General features: G+C 39.2%; 3 protein-coding genes across 11 annotated transcripts in view; 2 read left to right on the forward strand and 1 right to left on the reverse strand.

Moving 5' to 3' along the window:
- Positions 1 to 15,748, reverse strand: part of TDRD9 (tudor domain containing 9) — a 68,975-nt gene extending 53,227 nt beyond the window's left edge. The window contains exon 1 of one of the 3 annotated variants that reach the window (XM_064423202.1): positions 15,602 to 15,748. In XM_064423202.1, the coding sequence (XP_064279272.1) occupies positions 15,602 to 15,645 (44 nt within the window). In that variant the 5' untranslated portion in view covers positions 15,646 to 15,748. Of the gene's footprint in view, positions 1 to 14,494; positions 14,641 to 15,428; positions 15,448 to 15,601 lie in introns of those variants that run through there. The other 2 variants (XM_064423204.1, XM_064423201.1) reach the window with 2 other exon arrangements.
- RD3L (RD3 like) lies at positions 5,511 to 9,349 on the forward strand. Of its 5 annotated transcripts, none has more exons than XM_064423221.1 (4): positions 5,511 to 5,778; positions 6,689 to 6,780; positions 7,431 to 7,736; positions 8,594 to 9,349. In XM_064423221.1, exons 3-4 carry the CDS (start codon positions 7,438 to 7,440, stop codon positions 8,889 to 8,891), a joined length of 597 nt encoding a protein of 198 aa, XP_064279291.1. In that variant the 5' UTR covers positions 5,511 to 5,778; positions 6,689 to 6,780; positions 7,431 to 7,437; the 3' UTR covers positions 8,892 to 9,349. The 5 variants fall into 5 exon arrangements, with proteins under 5 accessions (XP_064279291.1, XP_064279295.1, XP_064279293.1 ...); XM_064423225.1 differs by having other exon boundaries at positions 6,692 to 6,780; XM_064423223.1 differs by lacking the exon at positions 5,511 to 5,778 and adding an exon at positions 6,174 to 6,461.
- A 629-nt stretch (positions 15,749 to 16,377) lies between the features above and the next one.
- Positions 16,378 to 20,892, forward strand: ATP5MJ (ATP synthase membrane subunit j). 3 transcript variants are annotated; one of them, XM_064423229.1, is made up of 4 exons: positions 16,378 to 16,533; positions 18,158 to 18,281; positions 19,804 to 19,824; positions 20,689 to 20,892. In XM_064423229.1, exons 2-4 carry the CDS (start codon positions 18,158 to 18,160, stop codon positions 20,712 to 20,714), a joined length of 171 nt encoding a protein of 56 aa, XP_064279299.1. In that variant the 5' UTR covers positions 16,378 to 16,533; the 3' UTR covers positions 20,715 to 20,892. The 3 variants fall into 3 exon arrangements, with proteins under 3 accessions (XP_064279299.1, XP_064279300.1, XP_064279301.1); XM_064423230.1 differs by having other exon boundaries at positions 16,474 to 16,548; XM_064423231.1 differs by lacking the exon at positions 16,378 to 16,533 and adding an exon at positions 16,623 to 17,032.
- The last annotated feature ends 265 nt before the right edge of the window (positions 20,893 to 21,157 follow it).

Below are 21,157 nucleotides of genomic sequence, written 5' to 3' on the forward strand. Positions count from 1 at the left end.
TCCTCATGATTTCCAGAGTCCAGACTTTTCAACTGCACATCCAAACCAGTCAAAACTCCACCAAATTAAGAAGCAGTAAAAGCATTTTTGTGACTAACACAATCACTGAAACTTGAAATCACCAACTGAAGGAAATGTAGGAGATTTTAAATATTCTGGGTTTTCTTCCTTGCCCCTCATTTTAAAAAGTAGGTGAACTTGATCTTACTCATATCAAGGGCATATTTCATCCTCAAAAGCAGCCAGATTTCTATGGCAGAACCTGCAAATATGTGACATTCTGTTCACCCCCAGTGGAAAAATGCAGACAGAATTATAAAGCACTGAGAACACAATCAATCACTGACTTCACTCAACAAGTAATTCCTGCTACATCCTCAGATCTACCCATGTAGGTGTGCACATTTCAAGACACACCTATTTCAGAAACACTCTCAGAAGTAGCAGACAGGACTTCGAGCCTGACAAGCAGTGGCCAGCAGGACCCCTTCCATCAAGGCAAAGAGGTACACGACTCCTCTTGGAAAAGAATTAACACTGCCTTATGAGTTAACAGGATTTTTTCTTCATTCTTTATTATGTGGTTTAACTACTGTAACGCTTTTCTGAAATATGAGTGATCTTGGTACATATGCCCAGTGAAACTAATTTTGAGCAATTGATTGAAACAAGGTACTTTTAACATAAAATTAAATACAGCTGCCACTTCAGGGGAATTAATAGAAGGAAAAGGCAGTTAAACATCAAAATTGTTGTCACATTCAATTGTAAATGCTTTCAAATACACTGAGGGTGCATTTATTTACAAAAATCAAGCTAGAGAAAGGTCTTTTTTCAAGCTATGACCTCTAGTAAGTCAACAAGGCACCATAACAAAGTATACTAAGTAAATATTTGTATTTGAGCACTTGAAATAATAACTAAAGCATTTTTGCATACACTTAGCTGCCAAAAATAGAATTGCCCAATCTCACCGTAACTGTGGCAGGTAATTTGTTTGGCCTTTTCCAATGACATACATTAACTGTGATGCCAGTGCCTACACTGAACACAGTTAACACTTCTAGAATAAATGCTTAAAAAAGGCTTTATTAAGCTAACAGACACATGCAGTCTTATCCCCTGAAAAATGTTTTAAAAATTGCTTATGCAGCATATTTGACTGTATAAAGAAAATATCCAAGCATGCAATGAAGGATTAAGATGCTTGCTTATCCAACTTCAAAAAAAAATTCTATTAACCACTTAATTTTGAGGTAGAAGCTTCTATTCAAGGCCATGTAACTTCCAAGAACATGTCCACCTTAGAGACAAAAATGAAACATCAAAGTCTCCTGCGATTGAGTTTTTAAAAATTCTTCTAGATGTACTTTCTGCTTATTTATGTTCTGCCTCATTTAACACAAAAAATCCTGTGCACATGGGACTAGAAGTTGAACATAGAGCTAGTGTCACCCATTTCACAGATCACAAGAGAAGGACTGCCCCAAGTCATGGCTTCTGTCACGCACACAAGCTATTCACCTATTTACAGATCTTTGGGGAGGAGGAAACCACTTGAAAAAAAACACTTAGCCTCATAATATACAGAACAATATTTTGCTGTACAATTTTAGTAAGATATATACAGTAGACTGTTTCAAAGCTTCTCTTCTGAAACTAAAGTAATGTGACACTTTACATAACTGAACATTTGCCATGACAGTAAATAACCTTCCACTGGGTTTACTGAAGGACATACTAAAAATTACTTTTCTTTCAACTGGAAGCTGGCTTTCTATACAATAGATTAGTTCTACCTGCAGAAATACACTAACTTCAATGACATTACGTACTGTCATTCAAAATCTACACTTCAGCTGCAAAATAGACTACTAACAGAATTCAGAATAAATGTAAATAAATATTAAAACTAAAATTAAAATATTAAAAACTAAAATACAGATATCACAAAGTCAGTACATACTATTTCAAGAATCTAAGAATCAGTTAGGTACATGCTTTTTTCCCCAGTAAGAGAGCTGTTCTAAAATGTAATTTGCTATATTTGGTGATAGTCTTCATATTTAAGCATTTCAAAAGGCTTGTACTGCTCTTCCTCAGGTGTAATTCAGATTGCCCGTTTTAAAACCTTAACTAGCTGGGGAGGGGGGGGAAAGAGGGAGGGAGAGCACTAAAACAACTTTTTTTAATCCCGAAAAACTCGACTGCTAGTATTTGGATAGACTATGGAAACTCAATAACTCAGAAACACTTCATATATGTCAAACTAATAGCTCTGCACCTTATCCACAGTTAAAATCCAAGAAACATAAAAAGCATAAATGCCAGGATAAAACAGCCCAAATCCTTCAATTTACTGTCTTCTGCCCTGGGATTTTATGTCAGTGGGATGAACTATTGGGCTTCAAAGAACTGGACTCTTCTAGGAGATGAGCTGCTGATGAGCTTCTCTTCCTGCATTTGGTTACCAACTTGGTAAAATCCAGATTAAACAAATCTCTGAGAAAAATAAACTGCAAGTAAGAGACTGCTCTGAATTTAGAAGAATGCTCTTGAAGATTAGTATTAAAAGCAGGATTGCCTCAATTTCAAATTGATGGCTGTAACTCCCCTGCCTGTTAGTGTTGTGTCATCAGCCCAGAGACATTAATGCTACAGACAGTCCAAGTGGAAGAAATCAGCTTCAAACATGTCCTGTTTTTATTCATCTCAGTACCAGGATGCAATGATAGCTTACACAAACTTCTGTCAGTTAACACTAAAAGAAAATCATTCTGTTACTCACTCTCACAGCAAAAGACCAAACAAAGAGTCTTACCAAGAGGCCTCTTGAGCAGGCTCATGGCAAATTTTGCTCGTAATTGTTAAAAAACCAAAAGCAGTAGTCAAATGCTGTCTGACGTGATCAGAAAAGGTAGACTGACCATCTGTCTGCTGCCCAAAACAGCCAGAGTGAGTTATTCTGTCAAATATAAAGGAAAATACACTACAAAGTTGATTAAACCCATAGAGTAGCACTGCACTTATAAATGAAAGGCAACCATCCAACCTGTTAACCGTGGATAAATTATTTTATGGAATCTCTCTCTGCTCAGATGATGGGAGCATTGGCAAACTTTCTTTCTAACTGTTCTGGACCTGGCTGGGATAGGGTTCTTTTCTTCATAGCAGCACTATCGTGCTGTTTTAAATTGTGACCAAATCAGTACTTCTGAAAATAAATGTTTTAGTTACTCCTGAACAGCATTTGCACAGCATCCAGGACCTTTCTGTTTCTCACACTACATCCTCCCCTGCTCCCCATAAACAGGCTGGCGGGTGCACAAGGGTTTGGGAGGGGGCACAACCAGGGAGGCAACACAAGAGATGCCATTTAGTGTCATGCTCAGCAACAAAAAAAGGAGAAGAGTGGGGTTTCAGTTCAGTTTGCCATCTGTTGTTCAGAACTTGGCTGGGGATTGGTCTGCCCATGACAGGTGATGTGGGGCTGCCTCTGCATCACTTTTTTTGGTTTCTTTCTCTCTTGTTCCACTTCTTAAAACAGCTTTTATTTTGAACCCAAGTTTCTCCTTTTTTTTTATTGTTCCACCCCTCATTCCCTATTCCCCTGAGGGGGAACAGCAGGTAAGGAAGGGCCTGTGAGGTGCTTAGGTGTCTACTGGGCTTAAGCCCCAGCAATCACCAGCCCTTCACACACAATCTATGGCAGCAAACCACACTATATCATTATTATCAACAGATACTGGGAAGAATTATGGAACATGCAACACTACCCCAAGGTATCACAATGTTAGCTAGGCAGCAATGCTCATGATCTGCTATCAGCACTTCCAGCCAACTACGAACTTCTCAGTGTCACACTGAGTCTCATTCATAAAGAGAGCTGTACTTCTTACTTATTTCAACTACCATAGTCAACAGCATCTCACATGGTACAGATGCCATAAAACTTTCCAAGGAAAAGAACAAGAAGCTTCTCCTCCAACCATTCTGACCATTTATCATGCCTGGATGACACCCACGTCAGTGTAATATTTGGTTAAATGGAGCTGGTTTTGAACAAACTGCTCTTCAGCACCAACGTCTACTCAAACTGGCTTTCTCAAAAATAAAAAAAATTAAAAGCAATACTTCTAAGTTACATCATAATTTTCAAGTTCTCCCTCACATTTGTGATGTCAAACAGGAGGAGACAAAAGAGAAATTCCCCAAACATATGAGATTTATAGTACCAGATATTTTCAGGTTAATAGTTAAAGCTATGAACCATATTTCCACTCCTTTACACCAAGCCACCTACATGGCAGAACAAAACCACTCCGAAAATGAGGATTCTTCCAAGAATGCTGGGTTTAGTTGCAGCTCTTCAGTACAAACCATACCCAGAACACACCCATCACCATGGGTGCACACATTACCTTAGGAGGAATTCTTTTAACATGACAGGTACTGACCCTACTGACAATCCTTTCACCTCAGACAAATAAGAACTAATAACAGACTCTACACCTTTGAAAATCAAGAAGTAAATAGAACTGTGTATAATTTATATTCAGAGTAAAATAAAGTAACAGAATATAGCCAGCACCTTACTACAGGAGCTGTTCTGCTACACACACCAGGGAATGCTCCTTGTTCTGACTGGGGATGCACAGGGTTGACCACTGACACATAATTAAGTAGTTACTAATAAAGACAAACTTCACAGTGCCTTCAGGGAACAGACCCACTATCAGCCTAAGTCAAGCCAAAATCTCCACCCTGACACAGCACTTCAGATCCATGAGTACACTTAAGAGAGACAGCTGGGTAAAATCTTGACTCTTAAAAGTTTCCAGGATTAACCACGGGCTAGAAACTGCACAAACTACTGCTCTACTTTTGAGGTCCAGTTTCCACAGCCAGCCCCACATAAGCAGTCATCTATCTCTTCTCACACCTGAGCTGCATACAAAAGGAGAAGCAATATAAATGTTCAGCTTCAATGCTCTCCTACCAATGGAAAGATAGACATGATCCTCAGGATCCTGCCTTGAATCTTCAATGATGCAACCAAAGATTAGGTTGAAAAATAAAAGTTGTACATTTCTCATTTAATTACTCTGCACACCTTCCAGTATGCATCTCTAATTTGCAAAGACATTATAATGGTTTTGCACTGTACAGCAGTTTACTTGCAGATTGATACAGTGGAAAAAAGTGGTGACATGTTAACTGTGCTGTAAAGGAGGTGGCAAGGAGCATTTTAATTTTATCTGAAAATCTGTCAGGACAGTTCTGTCATCATAAACCTAGCTCCCCTCCTTTTTCATAGTACTGCATTCAATGCAATGTGAAAACCTTCCAGCTGAAGAGGATTAATACTGACATTTGAATTTTTCCAATGTATAAGTAGTATCAGCTTTAATAACAGCCATACACGTCATCCTTTATGTTGTATGACATCTAGAACAAATTTAGAGAACCTTTGTTCTCCCAACTGTTCAACACACCCGTGGAGGGAGAAAAGTAGGGATGCAAAATACTTAAGAGGAGCACAGAGAGTCGTTAGAACAAGGGCAAGAAGAAAGGCAGCGTTTCTTAAACCATGGCTACTGTTTAGATTAATAAGAAGGGACCGGATAACTGGAACGGAAAATGGCTCCTTCAGCGACCTTTAGTGTGCACAGAGCCATCCCCGAGAATGAACCTTGAAAATGGATATGCTCAAAATATTCATCAAGGAAACAGGGAGCAGGCGGCTGACAGCCACTTGAGAGAGAAGCAATGTCTATGGTAAGACTTACAATTCTGGGCTTTTTAGATCAGTTTGACCTCAATTTGCATCTCCTTATCATTCTATTCCTTTAATTAGATTAAAGTGTCTTTCATGGCACACTGTAGGTGTTACAGTCTGGCTTCTTTAAACACATTTGAAATGTTAATTAAAAATGCTAAGAGCTATGCACAGTAATGAAAACGTATAGAACCATGAGATTGATGAAATTCATCTGGAAGAAACATTTAATGTAGCGACAAAATCCTGAGCAACTGTCAAATACCTCTTTTCTGTCAACACTCACTTAACAAAAGCTTTAGATGATCTTTACTAGAGAAAAACTATTCTTAGCTGTTTAAAAATGACAGCAGAACAGCCTGATCCCCCTCTAATGGGAGATAAGTCTTCCAGCATCTCAATGGCCTGAAAGTTTAGTTTGATGATAAAAGCAACATAGTTATTTTTAGCACTCTACGGGCATAAAAATACAGCTCTAAACTGTGACCTACAGCTATGCACAGCCAAGCATCACATCATACGACAGCCTTAACTTTAGCTACAAGCACGTCTGTAGTTGCTTCAGACTACCATTATTCATCTCACTACCAACAATACATTTGGATGGATTTAGCAACAAGCATTTGAAATTGTTACCATCTTTTTTTCAAAATTGCTGCCATCGGCAGAACTCAATTCAAAGGTAGGAGATCTTAATGGACTTGGTAGAAAGTATTTGAGAGACTATGTTAGGTTAAATGGATTACTGCTTCTCTCCAGTACAGAGGATGAAAAAGAACCTTAAAAGCAGAAAAACTTAAACTGTCATATTCAGTACAGAAAGTCATTTTTTCTGGGCACAGTTTGAGTAAATGAAAAAAAAAAAGAAAATAGGATAAAGAGAAAAAAAAAACCCTTGTTTTCTTCCAGCAGTACTAAGAACCTGCAAACGGGATATGCTAGAATAAGAGACCTTCAAGCAAACTCACCTGAAACAACACTGTTCACAGACAACTGCAAAGGTAATTTATGTTATTTTACTCCAATTTGCATGCTTGTGTGTGCATTATTTGTTTCAAACTGCAAATTAGAAGTCTATTCTACCAGATTTCTGTCTCTAGATTATGTGAATAATAATTAAAGTATTTAAAATAAAAATTGATACATAAGTTGTAAAACCAGATCAAGCAAAGTTCCAGCACTTAATACTAATTACTTAATTTCATTTTTAAATATATGTGTAAGTTCAAATTTCTGAGGTTTGGGGGTTTGTGTTTTGTTGGGAGAAGTACTCTTTTTTAGTTGGGTTTTTTGTGGGGTTTGAGGGGTTTTTTGTTAGCTTGCGTGATAAGGTTTAGGGGTTTCCTCCCTCCTTGTCTTTTAAATCATGTATACTATGGATAAAATATGAAATATTTCCAAGGTGACAGATATGTACTTTCAAATCCTGTAAATTTCACAGAGGATGTTAACTAAGAAAAGGGACAGGAAATATTGTAAGGTGCAAGACTTATCATATTTCATTATGGCCTGGTGATTTTGTACAGCAAACTATTCTAATCATTAATAAAGTTTCACTCAAACATTCAGTTCATAAGAATGAAGTCTACAGGTAAAAAGAACTAACTAGTTAGACAGACACAAGCATAATTAATATTCTTCCTCTCCCCAGCTTGAAAATGCCACTTTTTGGCTGGATGAAATGGTCAAAAACTGATTCCTACAAATCCGCAAGATGTCCTGGATCAGAAGTAGTTACAAAAACCCTGCTGAGGGAGTTGAAATGGCACCTGAAAGAGCGTGAAAGATTAGTGCAAGAGATTGAAAATGAACAAAAAGTCCAGAAAACTGGCATGGATTACAACTGGCTCAAGAACTACCAAAACCCTCAAGCAACAATTCCAGCTACCGAGCAACGGCAGCTTGAAGTTCTGTGCTCTCAAATCCAGCCTTGCCAAACAGGAACTGTTCTCAGCAGGTAATTGTTTTGTATTTCCCTGACTCCGAGTTCTCTATCACAAGTAAGATTTTCCCTACCTAACCAAAGTTTGCATTTGGCTCTGCTCTTCCAAAGTAGCAATGACCACCAACTGGAGAGCATTTTTACAGTTGTTTTAGAAATTACATCTTCACTTTAATATGCTGCACTTGAAGGAAGTTTTGAATCAGGATTTTCCTGGTCTAATCCAAACAAAGGAAATCTCAGATGACCTTTCAATACTTCCCATTTTTCCTGTTATTTATCCCTACTATTTATTAAATAGCAACCCAGTAACTAAAAATCAAATAAAAGGACTAATGTAATGCACTATTATGCAGAAATCCAGCCTTACTGTCTACAATACCAGAAAGCTCCTAAAAACTTGAAAATCAGTGTAAATTAAAAAAAAAAATTTTAAAAATCCCTCCGTGCATTTTATGAAGAAAAATTCTCCTATGCCTGCATTTTAAGTACATTTTCTAGGGACTCAGAAACGACAGAACAAGCCCATTTGCCTTTTAAAGCCCAGAATACACCTAAGGGCAAAGTCAGTTTAAATCAAGTTACCCAGATGGGCCAAATAAAAAAAAAAAAAAAAAAAAAAAGAAAAAAAAAAAGCCTACCCAATTACAACTGCTTTCAATCCACAATAGCTGGAGCACATCCAGTGCATTGTTAGAGCTCTTTTCCTCTTACAATCTTCTGGGGGAGGTGAGTGGGGAAATGCGGCAACAAGGAAAAAATGACACTAGAACTCAAGTAATTTCCTCCTCCCCCAGCCCCAAATGACCACAGAGGAAAGAGAAAAGTTTTCTCCGCCAATGATTAGATTTCGATTTTTGTTTTTTTTCTAGATTTCGGGAAGTTTTGGCAGAAAATGATGTTTTACCGTGGGAAATAGTCTACATATTCAAGCAAGTTTTAAAAGATTTTCTTACCACCATTGAGAGAGAAAACCAAGCAGAGCAGCTGGTAGATGCATGGAATACAAATTGCCCTGAACATTTTAGTCTGCGTGGTGACAGCTCCAACAAGCTGGACAAAGATGAAATCCCCACGGTTTCAAGTTATGTCGACAAAAACACACAAAGCATGTTTCCCACCTTCTCTCACAGAATCTGGAATCTACCCTATTACTACCCATCAAGTTAAATTGGTTTGTGTTACTTTCAAAAAGTTATGTAGCCATCTGCATTCCTTTCTTGTAATTGCCATCCAGACACACAGGAGTAAGAAATGTGACATGCTCCCCTTTTTATTCCAAGATTAGAAATTAAAATCCTTTGTAATAGCTAGTATGCAGTAACTTAGGTATCAACTCACCTTTTATCTTTATAGTTTCTTAGAACTGTTGTGTTTGAAGCCATCTTTTATTCAAAAATGTAGATGTTTTTGAAAAAAACTCTGAGGCAGTTTAATTTTCAGCCATATAGAGCTATAAGTATTTAAACAAAAAAAAGATTGCTTTGCTTATTTTGAAACAGCATCAATCCAGAGTGTTAGACAAAAACTTCTGTGTTTATCACATAGCTTTTAGGCTCTATGGGAACTTTATACTGTGTAAAATAAATGGTTTAATATAACAGCAGCTAAATAAACTGGTAAATACTTTTGGAGCTCAATAATTATTTCTTAACTTCAAGAACAATTGCATGAAAATACTGACAGGACCTAGCTGCACGTACTATTTTTGTTTTTCTCTGAACTATACTCTGCACATGCTGAAGTATGTGAAAGTGGACAGCTAAGCAAAACCACTAGATATTTAACGGCATTTAACACTAGCTTTCTATTCTTTAAAAAATATTGAATTGTTTAATTTTAAATAGCTGTTTTTCATTTGACTTACTTGCTCTGAAACCCAAATTCTGCATTAAACCTTTATCATTTTGATCAAATCAGATGGTACCTCTCTAGAATAGCCAAGGAGTCAACAGATCATTTCCAACACACAAGGTGTTCATTCTAAATTTACACACAACAAAATCTAATGTTTCTCAGCCACCATGATCTATCACTGTGGGTTCACAAAGTTTTACAAGATTAATCACATGCATAGCAGTCACGGTCACAGCAGGCAATTAGAGCAGAAAATCAATGAAAACATATGCCAGAACTCAGTTGGCTACATTTCCAATTGTGCTCCCATCACTGTAACAAGTTTTTACATGTTTCATATAACATATAACATTTCATATAACATGTCATCTCTGTGTTTGCTTTTATCTGTCTGCTGGATCAGGAAAAAAATAGGCAAGACTCATATGGCCCAATTCACAGAATACACTACTTCATAAACAAAACTGCTTCCTCTGGTATTTTCTTCAAACATAGTGAAGAAGCCAATGAGATTTCATCAAGTTGGTAACACAGCTTTAAGGCATCTTATGCTCCATAGCTGTATCCCCCATTCCAGAAAAAATTTACTAATAATGCAACACAAATTGGAGGAACAAATGGCACAGTAATTTACTAAACACTTTTAAGTCTTTCTAAAAATGGCTTTTTAAAGTCTTTGAAAAGCTTATGATATAGAGAACATTTCACGTAGAAAAAATAAAGCATAATAGTCACAGAAGACAAATCAATGAGAACTCCTATATCCACACAAAGGACAAAGCACTGGAGGACTACAGCAAAAAATTTCCAACAGGTTTAAAGTAATAAAAGCTGTAGCTCAATACCAAAAGTAAGTAGTCCCTCCACCTCCCATAAACTAAATACACAATGCTTCCAAGGACATGCAAGCTTCTTATATCTGCACTCAGAGCTGCTATAAACTCTTTGCCCTCTTCTTGTCAGTTTGTGGATTAATGTTCTGAACTTACACTGCCCTACTGATGCAGCACATGGAGTTGGAGATTCTTCTGCAGTTCTAATCTAATCCCTACATGAGGGCAGCACGAGATTCAAAGAAAGATTTTTCCATAGTGATAAAACTCTCACAAGTGTTAAATATCAAGTACCTTTCCTACAGGAAGGAGGGGACTGAGTATTCAAAAGGCATTGGCTGGATTAATATTAGTCTGAGAATTAACATTCATAATGCTGGTTTCAGATAGCTTTGAAGTGGTCCAATGTGCAAGATACCTGCAATGGCAATTCATGTAACTTTATTTCTAAAAATGGTATTCTCACAGCGTGCCATCTGAAAAATAATTTCAGGTAAAAAAACCTCTAAAAATGCAGCTTCCAAATTTTCACTTATGGAAAATGGAAGGCCAGTAACACGGAAGATCCGCTTCCTTAACAATCACCAAAAATGAGTAGGGAAAACAAACAAACACAAGATAACCCCAGATACAACTTTCCCACGCTTTGCAAACTTCACTTCAATTTCATTTTAATATGAGCAAATGCATTTTTCCAAGTTTAGAAAGAGAGACCATCAACTATGCCATATTCTAAAAGGCAGTTGCTGCTCAATAGTTTAAAAATATAGGCAGGCATCGTAGCCAACTCAGTGTTAAATCTCTATACAGTACCAGGGAAATGCACAGAAAGGCTCACCTACTTTGATATGCATGTTTTAATCAGATTGCTGCATCCAGTTCTACTGTCCACATCTGGGGGAAGGGAGAAGGAGAAAGCAAAGAAGAACTGTAGAAGGTAGAGATAAAAAACTATCCAAAGGCTGAGAAAATGCCATCCTCTAAGGACTCACTTTGGCCATTTTTTCAAATGCTGAAATGTGGGGTAACTTTATGGAGTACAAGCACTTCCTCCTGACTAAATTTTTACATACTCTCTTTAGTTAAAAAGCAGAGAAAAGCATAGGAAAAGCAATGGGGTAAGGGCAAGAAGCCAAACTAAAAATGTTAAATATATTTCAAAGAAATTTGTTAGATTTACCGCAACATGCTGCCAAGAAAATTTGTTCTCCAACTCACCAGCTGACACAAGCCATTTGCCAGAGTTGTTTGCTTAGAATTCAGCTACCTCAGACAGGAGTAAGACTGCTGGAAGACCAGTCACCACTACCCTGTGGCAGATCACTGTTCAAGCAACTGCTTCTTTAAGTATTTTATATTTATGCCCTACACAGTTTACATGAGGTGCTCTAAAACTACATTGTCCCTTACACTGGTAAGGGACAGGTATTGCTGCAACGGGCAGGCAGCCAACACAAACCACTCTGGTGACAGAAAGGTGAGTGGCAGTAATTCCAAAGGACAGCAGTGTCTCCCACCTGCACAAGCATCCAGCAAAGCAAACAACATGCAATATTTCCAGCCAGTAAGTCAGCTTCAAAAAGGTGCTAACTTGGTGAAAGGCACTTCTATGAAATGCAGGAAATAAAAGAGATAATAAGCACCTTTTACACACTTAAGCCTTTAACTGTCTTAATGTGAACACAATTTTGTTTATACCAAGGAAGGATTTAAAGGTCTAAATTTACTTTCTTTCAGTTAAACATAATTAAAGGAATTAAAAAGTTAATCAATGAGCTGTTTAAGGACAGAAATTCCAGCCAGATTTTATGCAGTTTCTACTTCTAACTACTTTTCCCCAACAACCTCAATTACTAATCCTGCTATTCTAAAGGTAATTCAGGAAGCAAAAGAATCTTAAAAGCCTTGGAAAATGAGGCGGCACTGGTAAAGAAAGCAAACACATTCCCTATCTCTTTTCAAGGGAAACATGAGACCTTTAGATCCCATTAACGTTTTTGTAAAGTATTATTACACACAGCTGTGTGCAATAACACACCTGTTATTACCAATTTGGTATCAAACCCACATGTTCTTACATATAAATTTAGACAAAAGTGGTAGGCAGACAAGCGCCCACCAGTAACTGTATATCCACCTTCAAAGAAACATAAACAAGCATTTCAGAAATCTGAATAACTTTGGCTCTGACTTTCCCAAGAAACAAAAAAATAATTTTGAAGGAAATAAGACAATTATGCTAGAAGCAGCCTCAACAAATGAGGAGAAATTATTTTGTTTTCAGCGCCTCAAACTCTTTCTGAAGAAGTCAGTGAATAAAATACAAGCATTTCATTGGAAATGCTTGAATCTAAACCTCTTATAGAGACTTTAAGTTTTGTAAAAAACACTCCAAATGTAAGCACACTCCCAGAGCTGTGAAACAGAAGTATGCATGGAAACAAAACACACCTAAGCAAACACAGCTTCTCATACAGATTCCTTCCATTTTGTGGCAGGACAGACATGCACCTACCATCTATGCTCAAAGGTTTTACAGCTATTGTTAAGAAATTCTGTCCACGATTACTTAAATGGTCATTTAAGATGCATATTGCTTCTGTCACCCTCGGACATGGGGGAAAAAAAAATTATAAAACCAAACCTGTAAAAATAACTTTTTCCCTGCTAACACAGCTGTCAAACTCACAATCAGGTTATCTGCTAAGACTTGTGAGTGCAAAGAGCTTTCCGTCCAACCAAAAATAAAGACATGTTTCTGCCTACTCACATAAGGCTTGATCAATCTTGCTCATTTCTCCTGTGTACAGGAATACACAAAATAGATCTTGTGGCTTAGTACTCACTTGGGTTAAAGAGTCAAACACTTCATAAATACTATAGATATGTTACTATCACCTAAATAAAGACTGAGAAGTCACAAACATCTTGTTCATACTGGGTTGAGGCATCACATTTACAGAAATAACTTAAAAGAAGTGTAAAATCTTGTCTGGTCACTTGTGGAAAATTTTAACCACTTGCAAAAAGCCCAGTAGCTCTTGGTCAGCGATTCAGAGCACTGAAAGATAAAAAAGGAATAGATATTTTGAGGTGCCAGTTTTGTCCTTCATTTGAAGCAAAGACAGAAACACTGATAGCCTGAACAGTCTCTGCTGAAATATCAGACTACCTGATAGCAAGCTGTTACACAAAAAGTTCATTCTTTCTCAGGTGCCAATGTACACCTTTTAAGATAAAAACTCCTCCCTGAAATACAGCAGCCTCTATTGCTGTGCAACAAACAGGGAAAAATAAAACTCGAAACACTCACTCTGGCGTGTAGTGTTTCCCAGCTCATCTTGAAAAATACTACGTAGAAGTGTATACAAAATACTTTTCTACAGCAACCACAGATACACCACCACACCCTGTCTAAACACCAAGATTAGTATGCACTGCCACAGCCCAGGCAGCATCCAGGGGAAAGTAGTTTTTGGATTTCAATCCAAAAATTGCAGACTCCAGTGAAAAGCAAATGTACCTGGCTACTATGCAAACACACAAACACTTCTTGTTGCCTGTAAACTCTGCCATCTGAGAATAATGCCTAAGAACAATATGTCAATATACCTCTGACTCGCTTTATTCTGGTAACTTAAATGCCTCCTTCGGTCACGACAGCAATGAACTCATGAACCTCATTTATCACTTGCCACTGATAAAATGTGAAGTAAATGCACCTGAATCAGAAAAAACTGAGTCTTTTCTAGTACAGTTCTACAGTTTTTCAACAGGACTAGGTACAGTTGCACACCAGTGCTAATGGAGAGAAAGCAAACCCTACACGCAACACATCTAGTGATGATGGAGACAACGGACCTAAGCAGCAAATCAGAAAACATTAAATATTAAAAGCACAAAAACTCATCAGCCACAAACGCTACCGGGGGTGTTAGGCTGGAACCCCACAACTGCACAGCCTGGGCTCTCCAGAGCAGGGGAGCCAGAGGAGGCTGCCCTGGCTCTGGGGAATGCCCAGGGCACACAGCAGAGGGGAGGGAGGGAGGCCATCAAGAGCAGCGGCCCAGCGCCCGCACTCACCCCGTCAGCGGCTGCTGCGTGGGAGGGCGGGAAGAAGCGCCAGGGCGGCCGACCCGCGCCTCCTCGCCCAGGAGCTCGACGGCAGTGACGGCCCCGCCGACGGTGAACCAGTCCCGGCTCTGGCCCTCGGTGAGTTTCCGCAGCATGGCGCGGATGGCGGGCCCGGCACGCGGTCCGGCGCCGCCGCCCTTCCCGGCACGGGCACGCCCTCCCGCCCCGCCCCGGCGGGAGCGCTCCCGGCGGCGGCCGGCCTTCCCTTCACACCAGTCACCTGGAGATGCCAGCCCCGTTCCTCTAAACCGACGCCTAAAATTTATTAACGCCTTCCTTAGAAAGGCAGGACATACAGACGCAGACCAGAAGTATACGGGAGGGTCTAACACCAAGCTTTGTGTCATCACTACTGAGTAAACTTCAAAAGAATAGGAACGAAGATAAATGAGTCTGTTAAACTTCCCTTTCATCCTGTCATCCTCTCTTCCGAAATAACTGCAAACATCTGCGTGTAATTTGTTAAATCAGATAAATAATGAAAACCAATATGAACACAGGGTAGACCCTTACTTTCTCTAATAGGATTTATCATCTCCACACTGACTACCTGACTCAGTGCAGACACTTGGCTGCTTTAGAATTGTTACTGTCACGTAAATACAAATCTAGGCTATATGTACACACCACCTCTGGTTGCTTAATGTATCAGCCTCAAAATCCTAAATTAAAGAAAGAATGGGATTTTCCTCACTAAATTTTCAAGAGGTTTTTTAAGTTTTAAATGAAAGAGGCGATGTACATGCAATATTTTGAAATAAGTTATGGTTCTATATGAAATGCAAAAAACGCCCATGTAAGATCCAAACAGTCTTTTTTGCCCTGTGTGACAAAGCTCATATGTAGGAAATCTATACACCTGCAGATTATGTAAATCACTCACAGGGAAAGTAAATGCAGTCTGTGATCCCACTAAAGCATTTTGACACACAATAAAGGTCTGAGCTCTGCTTTCCTTCCACAGCCTCGGGAGGCCTGGGCGGTCATTCCCCCCTCACCCCACAGAACAATGCCTGAGCACAGCTCTGGAATTCCAGCCACCCTGTCCTCCCGCACCTGGAGGAAACGGCCTGCAGAGCACATAGTGCTTCAGACTTCATAAATATGGCCCAGCGGGTGCCTCCCTCTCCTGCAGGACAAGCTGTTCCCTAAGGGACACAGGGAACTGCATGGACTGTGACAGGCCCTTCCCGGCATTGTCCTGGCATAGGACCGGGACCGGCTGCGCTTGTTCTTGGGAAGCAGGACTGAGGGGAAGATCGACACTGGAAGAGCATTGCCAGTAAATCAAAGGAGGTGGTCTTGCCCCTCTGCTCAACCTAGGGGAGGTGAATATGGAGTTTTGTGTCCTTCTGTTCTCCTCAGTGCAAGAGGAATGTGGAGCTCCTGGAGCAGGTCCAGTGGAGGACAACAGATAATGACTGGGAGCCTGGAGCATCTCCCTTATGAGAAAAGTCTGAAAGAACTGGGCCTGTCCAGCTTCAAGAGAGGAGACCTCATCGGTGTGTAAATATCTGAAGGGAGAGTGGCAAGAGGATGGAACCAGGCTCTTCTCGGTGGTGTTGAGCGATAGAAAAGAGGCAATGGGCAGGAACTGATGCACAGGAAGTTCCACCCGAACATGAGGAAGAACTTCACTGTGCACAGACCACACACGGGCACTGGCTGCCCGGAGAGGGTGTGGAGTCTCCCTCACTGGAGATATCAAAGAACTATCTGGATGCCATCCTGTGCCACGTCCTCTGGGGTGACCCTGCTCCAGCAGGGAGGTTGTTCCAGGTGCCTCACGGCGGTTCCTTCCCTGACCCATTCCGTCATTCCCAGGGAAGTGGGGCCGGCACCGCCGCGGTGCCAGGGCGCTCCGGTCCTCCAGGGCCACAGGGGGCGCTGCTGTCCCCGCCCGCCGCGCGTCCTTTCCCGGCGCACCCCGCGGCGGCAGCGGAGCCGTCCCCGTTCCCGAGTGTGACCTTCGCCGCTCCCCTGGCACGGTGGGTCTGGGCACGGTGCGTCTGGGCCCGGCGAGCCCCGGCTGGGTCCTGGCGGGCACCGCTCGGGGGTGTCTCGGGTGGGGGCAGCGCTGGTTCAGCTGGGAAGGGAAGAAGGGCGAAAGGGAGCGCGGCCCGCGGCGCTGGAGCTCTGCCGTTGCCCTGCCCCGCCGTGCAGCCGCTCGGGCTCGGGCAGTGCCCCGGGTTGTGGCGGGGAGGTCAAGGAGACAGCAAACACAGCGTTGTTCCGGGTAGATATCAGGAAAAAAAACCTCAGAACGACGTCGCGCCCGCGCAGGCCCTGGGGAGAGGTCCTGCCGGGCTGTGGCACGGTGTTAGTGGAACAGCCCTGCGTGTTCCCTGTGTTCTGTAGCGCTGGGAAACCTTTCCTTCCTGCTCTGTTCAGCCTCCTTGTTTGTTAGTATGGCCTGATATTCTGCTGTAGCAGAGTAACTGTTTGTATTCCACTGTTCATCTGAAACTACAAACGCTGGAAGTACAGGTGAGCAGTGTCCTTAATGCAGTGTCATTAATAATGTTGGTGAAAGGTGTTTCAGGAACTTTTGCCACAAAAATAAATTATTGAAATGACTGTCCATAAAAAAAAATATAATAAATGTGGGTTTGTCTGTAATTATATATGAATTGCCTCAAAGTTGCTTTCATTCTTTAAGAAACGCCTGGATTTTTCCAGTTGTCTTGACAGTGTTTGCTCTTGCACCCTCTCCTCTAAGAGAGGAGATGCTTTACCAGACAATGCTTTACATTTAAAGATAAGTGAGCATTACCTCGGAGAACTTTAACTCCGCTTTTCTTCCCTGGGTCTCTGGTTTACCATATGCTGTCTGTATGTGTGTATAGCTGATTTTATTGGGTTGTAATAAGCACCAATAGTGACTATTGAGTGTGCATAGGACATGGGGTATCTTAGTGCAGTGTGGTGCAAATGTGATCTAACCTTTATGTGAGTTAGTATTCTAAGCTTTATTTTAAAACCTCCTACAATTTTCTCTTTGTCTTACAAAGCTGCATGGAAGGGGAAAAAACTGCCAACACTGACAGGCTTCTTGCTCATGGGGCATATTTTGAAAGTCAAATAGTGATGATAAAACATGAATTTATTAGCTTAACATCATTTATGTTGCTATTTTGAGTAGAAATTACCATGCTGGAAGAGACAGCTGCGAGGGTGGGAAGCTAAATTGGTAGTGCAAGGAAGGAGCCTCTCTGGCTTGTCTGGAATGAGACTTCCTCCTGAGGGAATCTGGAAACTTTAGGAAAAAGCTGTTACTGATAGGCAGAGAGAAGTTTATCTGTTGCTGCTCTGTAAATGTTCTGTTCGCTCATCTTTTAACCCTTTCATCAGTAGTGATTTTAATTTTTTTGTGTGATAGCCCATAAATTGTACACCTTAACTTTGAATTTTCATTTCTTTGCTTTGGAATAATACATCTGCATGCTTGGGGATTTTTTTTAACTTGTAAACTGCTGCTAATATGCATTATGAGTGTGTGTGTATACATAAAGATAGATGAATATATGTATGTGTGACTTTATGTGTGTTAAATCCAACAGGTAAGAATACAGCTGCAAAAGTTAAAATGACAACACTTTTTATAAATTTCAGATGGTGCAGGCTATGATTCCAAAGGCATTGAAACCCATGAAATTCTACTTCTCTACTGTGTATCAAGAAATATGGGTTGGTGTAGCATTAACAGCTTATGCCTACTACAAGATTTCCTATGGGGGTAAGTCACACATTATAGTCTTTTTTTATACAAAATAATACCCACAACAGGAATCAGTCATTGAAAATAGCCAGCAAGTAAGAAATTAACATTCTTCCTTAGGGTTAGGTCTTTGCTATAAAAATTTAGGTGTTTTAAATGCTGATTGTAGATGGTTCCACTAACAAAAATACTCAAATGTCAATGTAACTGTGCTTACATTATGAAGATTAGGTAATGTAGTGTTGGTTTTTAAAATGCAGATCCAACTTACTTGCTCGAGATTTTGAAAAAAAAAGTTGTTTAAAAAAGGTTTTCTCACATGAACATGTGGAAGTGTGTTTTGGGCTGATGGCTTCTCAAAATGAGAGCAACATCACTGAACATGAGACTGTGTGTTACTTGGTGACACTGATAACTTTCTCAGAGAAAGAAACAGCATATCTAAAGTAAAAATAATAGATTTGAATGGGCCAGGTTCCTTAAAGCAGAAGGGTACAAGAGATTATAGGGTTTTAAAGGTCCTTTTTGTCAGTTTGCTCAATAAATCCCAAGTCAAACCCTTTACTGGGTGTTGTGAGTGAAGTGTTGCAAGTCAGATAAAGGAACCCCTGTGGGAGCAGCTGGGAGATACTACCTCAGTATTTCTCTAGCTTTGTCCAAATCATGTGTAGCATTCCAAAGCTGATACACTGCACTTAAAAGTTTAAGTAAATAGAAGTAGTTGATCTTAATGGGTATTTAATGACTGTTAAGTAAATATGAGTAGTTGAGATAGGAAGAAAAAAATAAATTTTTACTTTTAATTTAACCTTTTATTTCAAGAAGTGTACAAAATGGGCAGACTGTTTTAAACTTGTCTTCATGTTATGCTATATTAATTCATGACCTGGTGTAGATTTTCAAGGGCCAAAAAACCTGGAAAAATGGCAACTGTATGCTAAGCTTTATTTGAAAGGGAAAATAGTTTTTAATAGCTGTAGCCCTTTCTGCACTTTGGGGGATAATTTTGCAAATACTATATGGAATTGCAGAAGAGAATGTTGTAGGAGACATCAGATTGGAAGGGATCAATCCAGTGCTTGAAGCACTTAGATCCCAGTTAGATCAGGTTGCTTATTACCTTATTCATAATTTAAGTGAGTATTTCCAAGGATGCAGAGTGTACATTCTTTTATAAAAGTCTTCCATATGAAGAATTTTTTTTCATCATTGTGACCCAGTGTTTAGGAGAACAATTACAATATACTCATATATTATGTAAAATAGTAACATTCCATGAAAGTTTCTTTTGAATTATAATATAAATCTTGATGACTATAATTTCTAAATGCATGGAGTGTTGGTTAATTAAAAACAAACAACTTTTAAAAATCAATATAAAGTTTGTAGTAACATACCATGGAAAGTACACGTTGTACACCTTCAATTTTTGTTTAAGCTAATAATAAGCTAATTAAAATTTATATGTAAAAAGTAATTAGGAAATACATTTTTAACTGTCATTGTTCAGCTTATTTTTTTTTCTCCTTTTTTTCCCCAGGCAAAAAGTCATCAGGAAGTAGTAAGTATTAGATATCTAATACCTTGATAAAATTTTTAAATAAGTACAGTAAAAATTAGTTCAGAATATTTTACATTAGATAAGTGCGGGGCTTAAGTTATAGATTTAGCAAATGTTTAAAGACTACTTCAAAATAAGTAATGTTGGTTGTATTGATCATTTTATAACCTAGAAACAACTGTGGATCTGCACATAAATAATCTTCTGTGTAGTTTTTAGGAGTAAAATGAAAATTCTGTACCTTGACTGTGTGGGCAAAGAATTTTTTTCAAATAATAGCAACAACCATTTAATGGAATTACTTAAATAGGCACAGTTTCAAGAGTACCTGCTATTTTAGCTACCAAGAAACTAGAAAGTATAAACTTGTGTTTTGAATTTGTATCTTTATAAAGGAGTGTTTAGATATTTATGGACAGTTTGTTCTGACATCACACTGGAATTTATTTTTTCATGACCTACTGTATCTCAGTTCACTTTGTGCACCATGAGAGAGAACCCATTTGCTCACAGTTGAATTTGTACATGCAAACATTATTTACATTTTGAAATGTGCTATAAGAGAAAATACTGCCTAGTACTAGACTTAGAATAATAGTGTAAATAAACTTCAGTTCTGGAAGAACCATAATAAAACCAAGGAAGAATGGGTTTTTGACTGTAATAGGGCTTTAAAACTTGCAAAAGAGAAATTTTAATATTTGCTAAATTTACTTATGTACATATTCTGAGGGTATTGTTTCATTTGAATAGCCAATTCTTGTGCTCAGATGTAAGTACAGTTGTCAGTTCTAGGACCTGCACTACATTCCTGAATTGATTTGCTTTACTGTTTGAACAGCCTAAATTGTGTCTTTGTTTCAGAGTCCTCTGGTTCTGGCCATCATTAAAGATCTCTTCTCTTCTTGGAATATGAATTTGGTGGTTCATCATTTCTGCTGCAAATGAAGGGAGTTACAACCATAGGGAAATGGTTGTAGGACTAGAACTGTACCTGATCCATCTGCTGTAATTGGAAAAAGAATAAATCCATTGAGCAAAAAGTAATTAAAGATGTTGGACAATAAATGCTGGAGTGCAGTGCTAACCTAATTTTTTTAGAATAAGCGTCTACAATTCTAAGTACCATGTAACTTTTTCAACAGTACTTTAAGAGAGACTGAATCTTTATAGCTAAACTTCTTAATAGAATTAGATTCCTTTCCCTCTCCCACTAATAATAGCTTTTTTGGCTATTTACTTTAAAAATGTCATTTAATGGGATGCCAAGTATGAGGCCTTTTGTCAACTTGTGGTGCAGTAATCAAGGGTACCAAAAATTATATTTTAACTC

The sequence above is a fragment of the Passer domesticus genome, chromosome 6 (genome assembly GCF_036417665.1).
Source record: "Passer domesticus isolate bPasDom1 chromosome 6, bPasDom1.hap1, whole genome shotgun sequence".
Classification (NCBI taxonomy): domain Eukaryota; kingdom Metazoa; phylum Chordata; class Aves; order Passeriformes; family Passeridae; genus Passer; species Passer domesticus.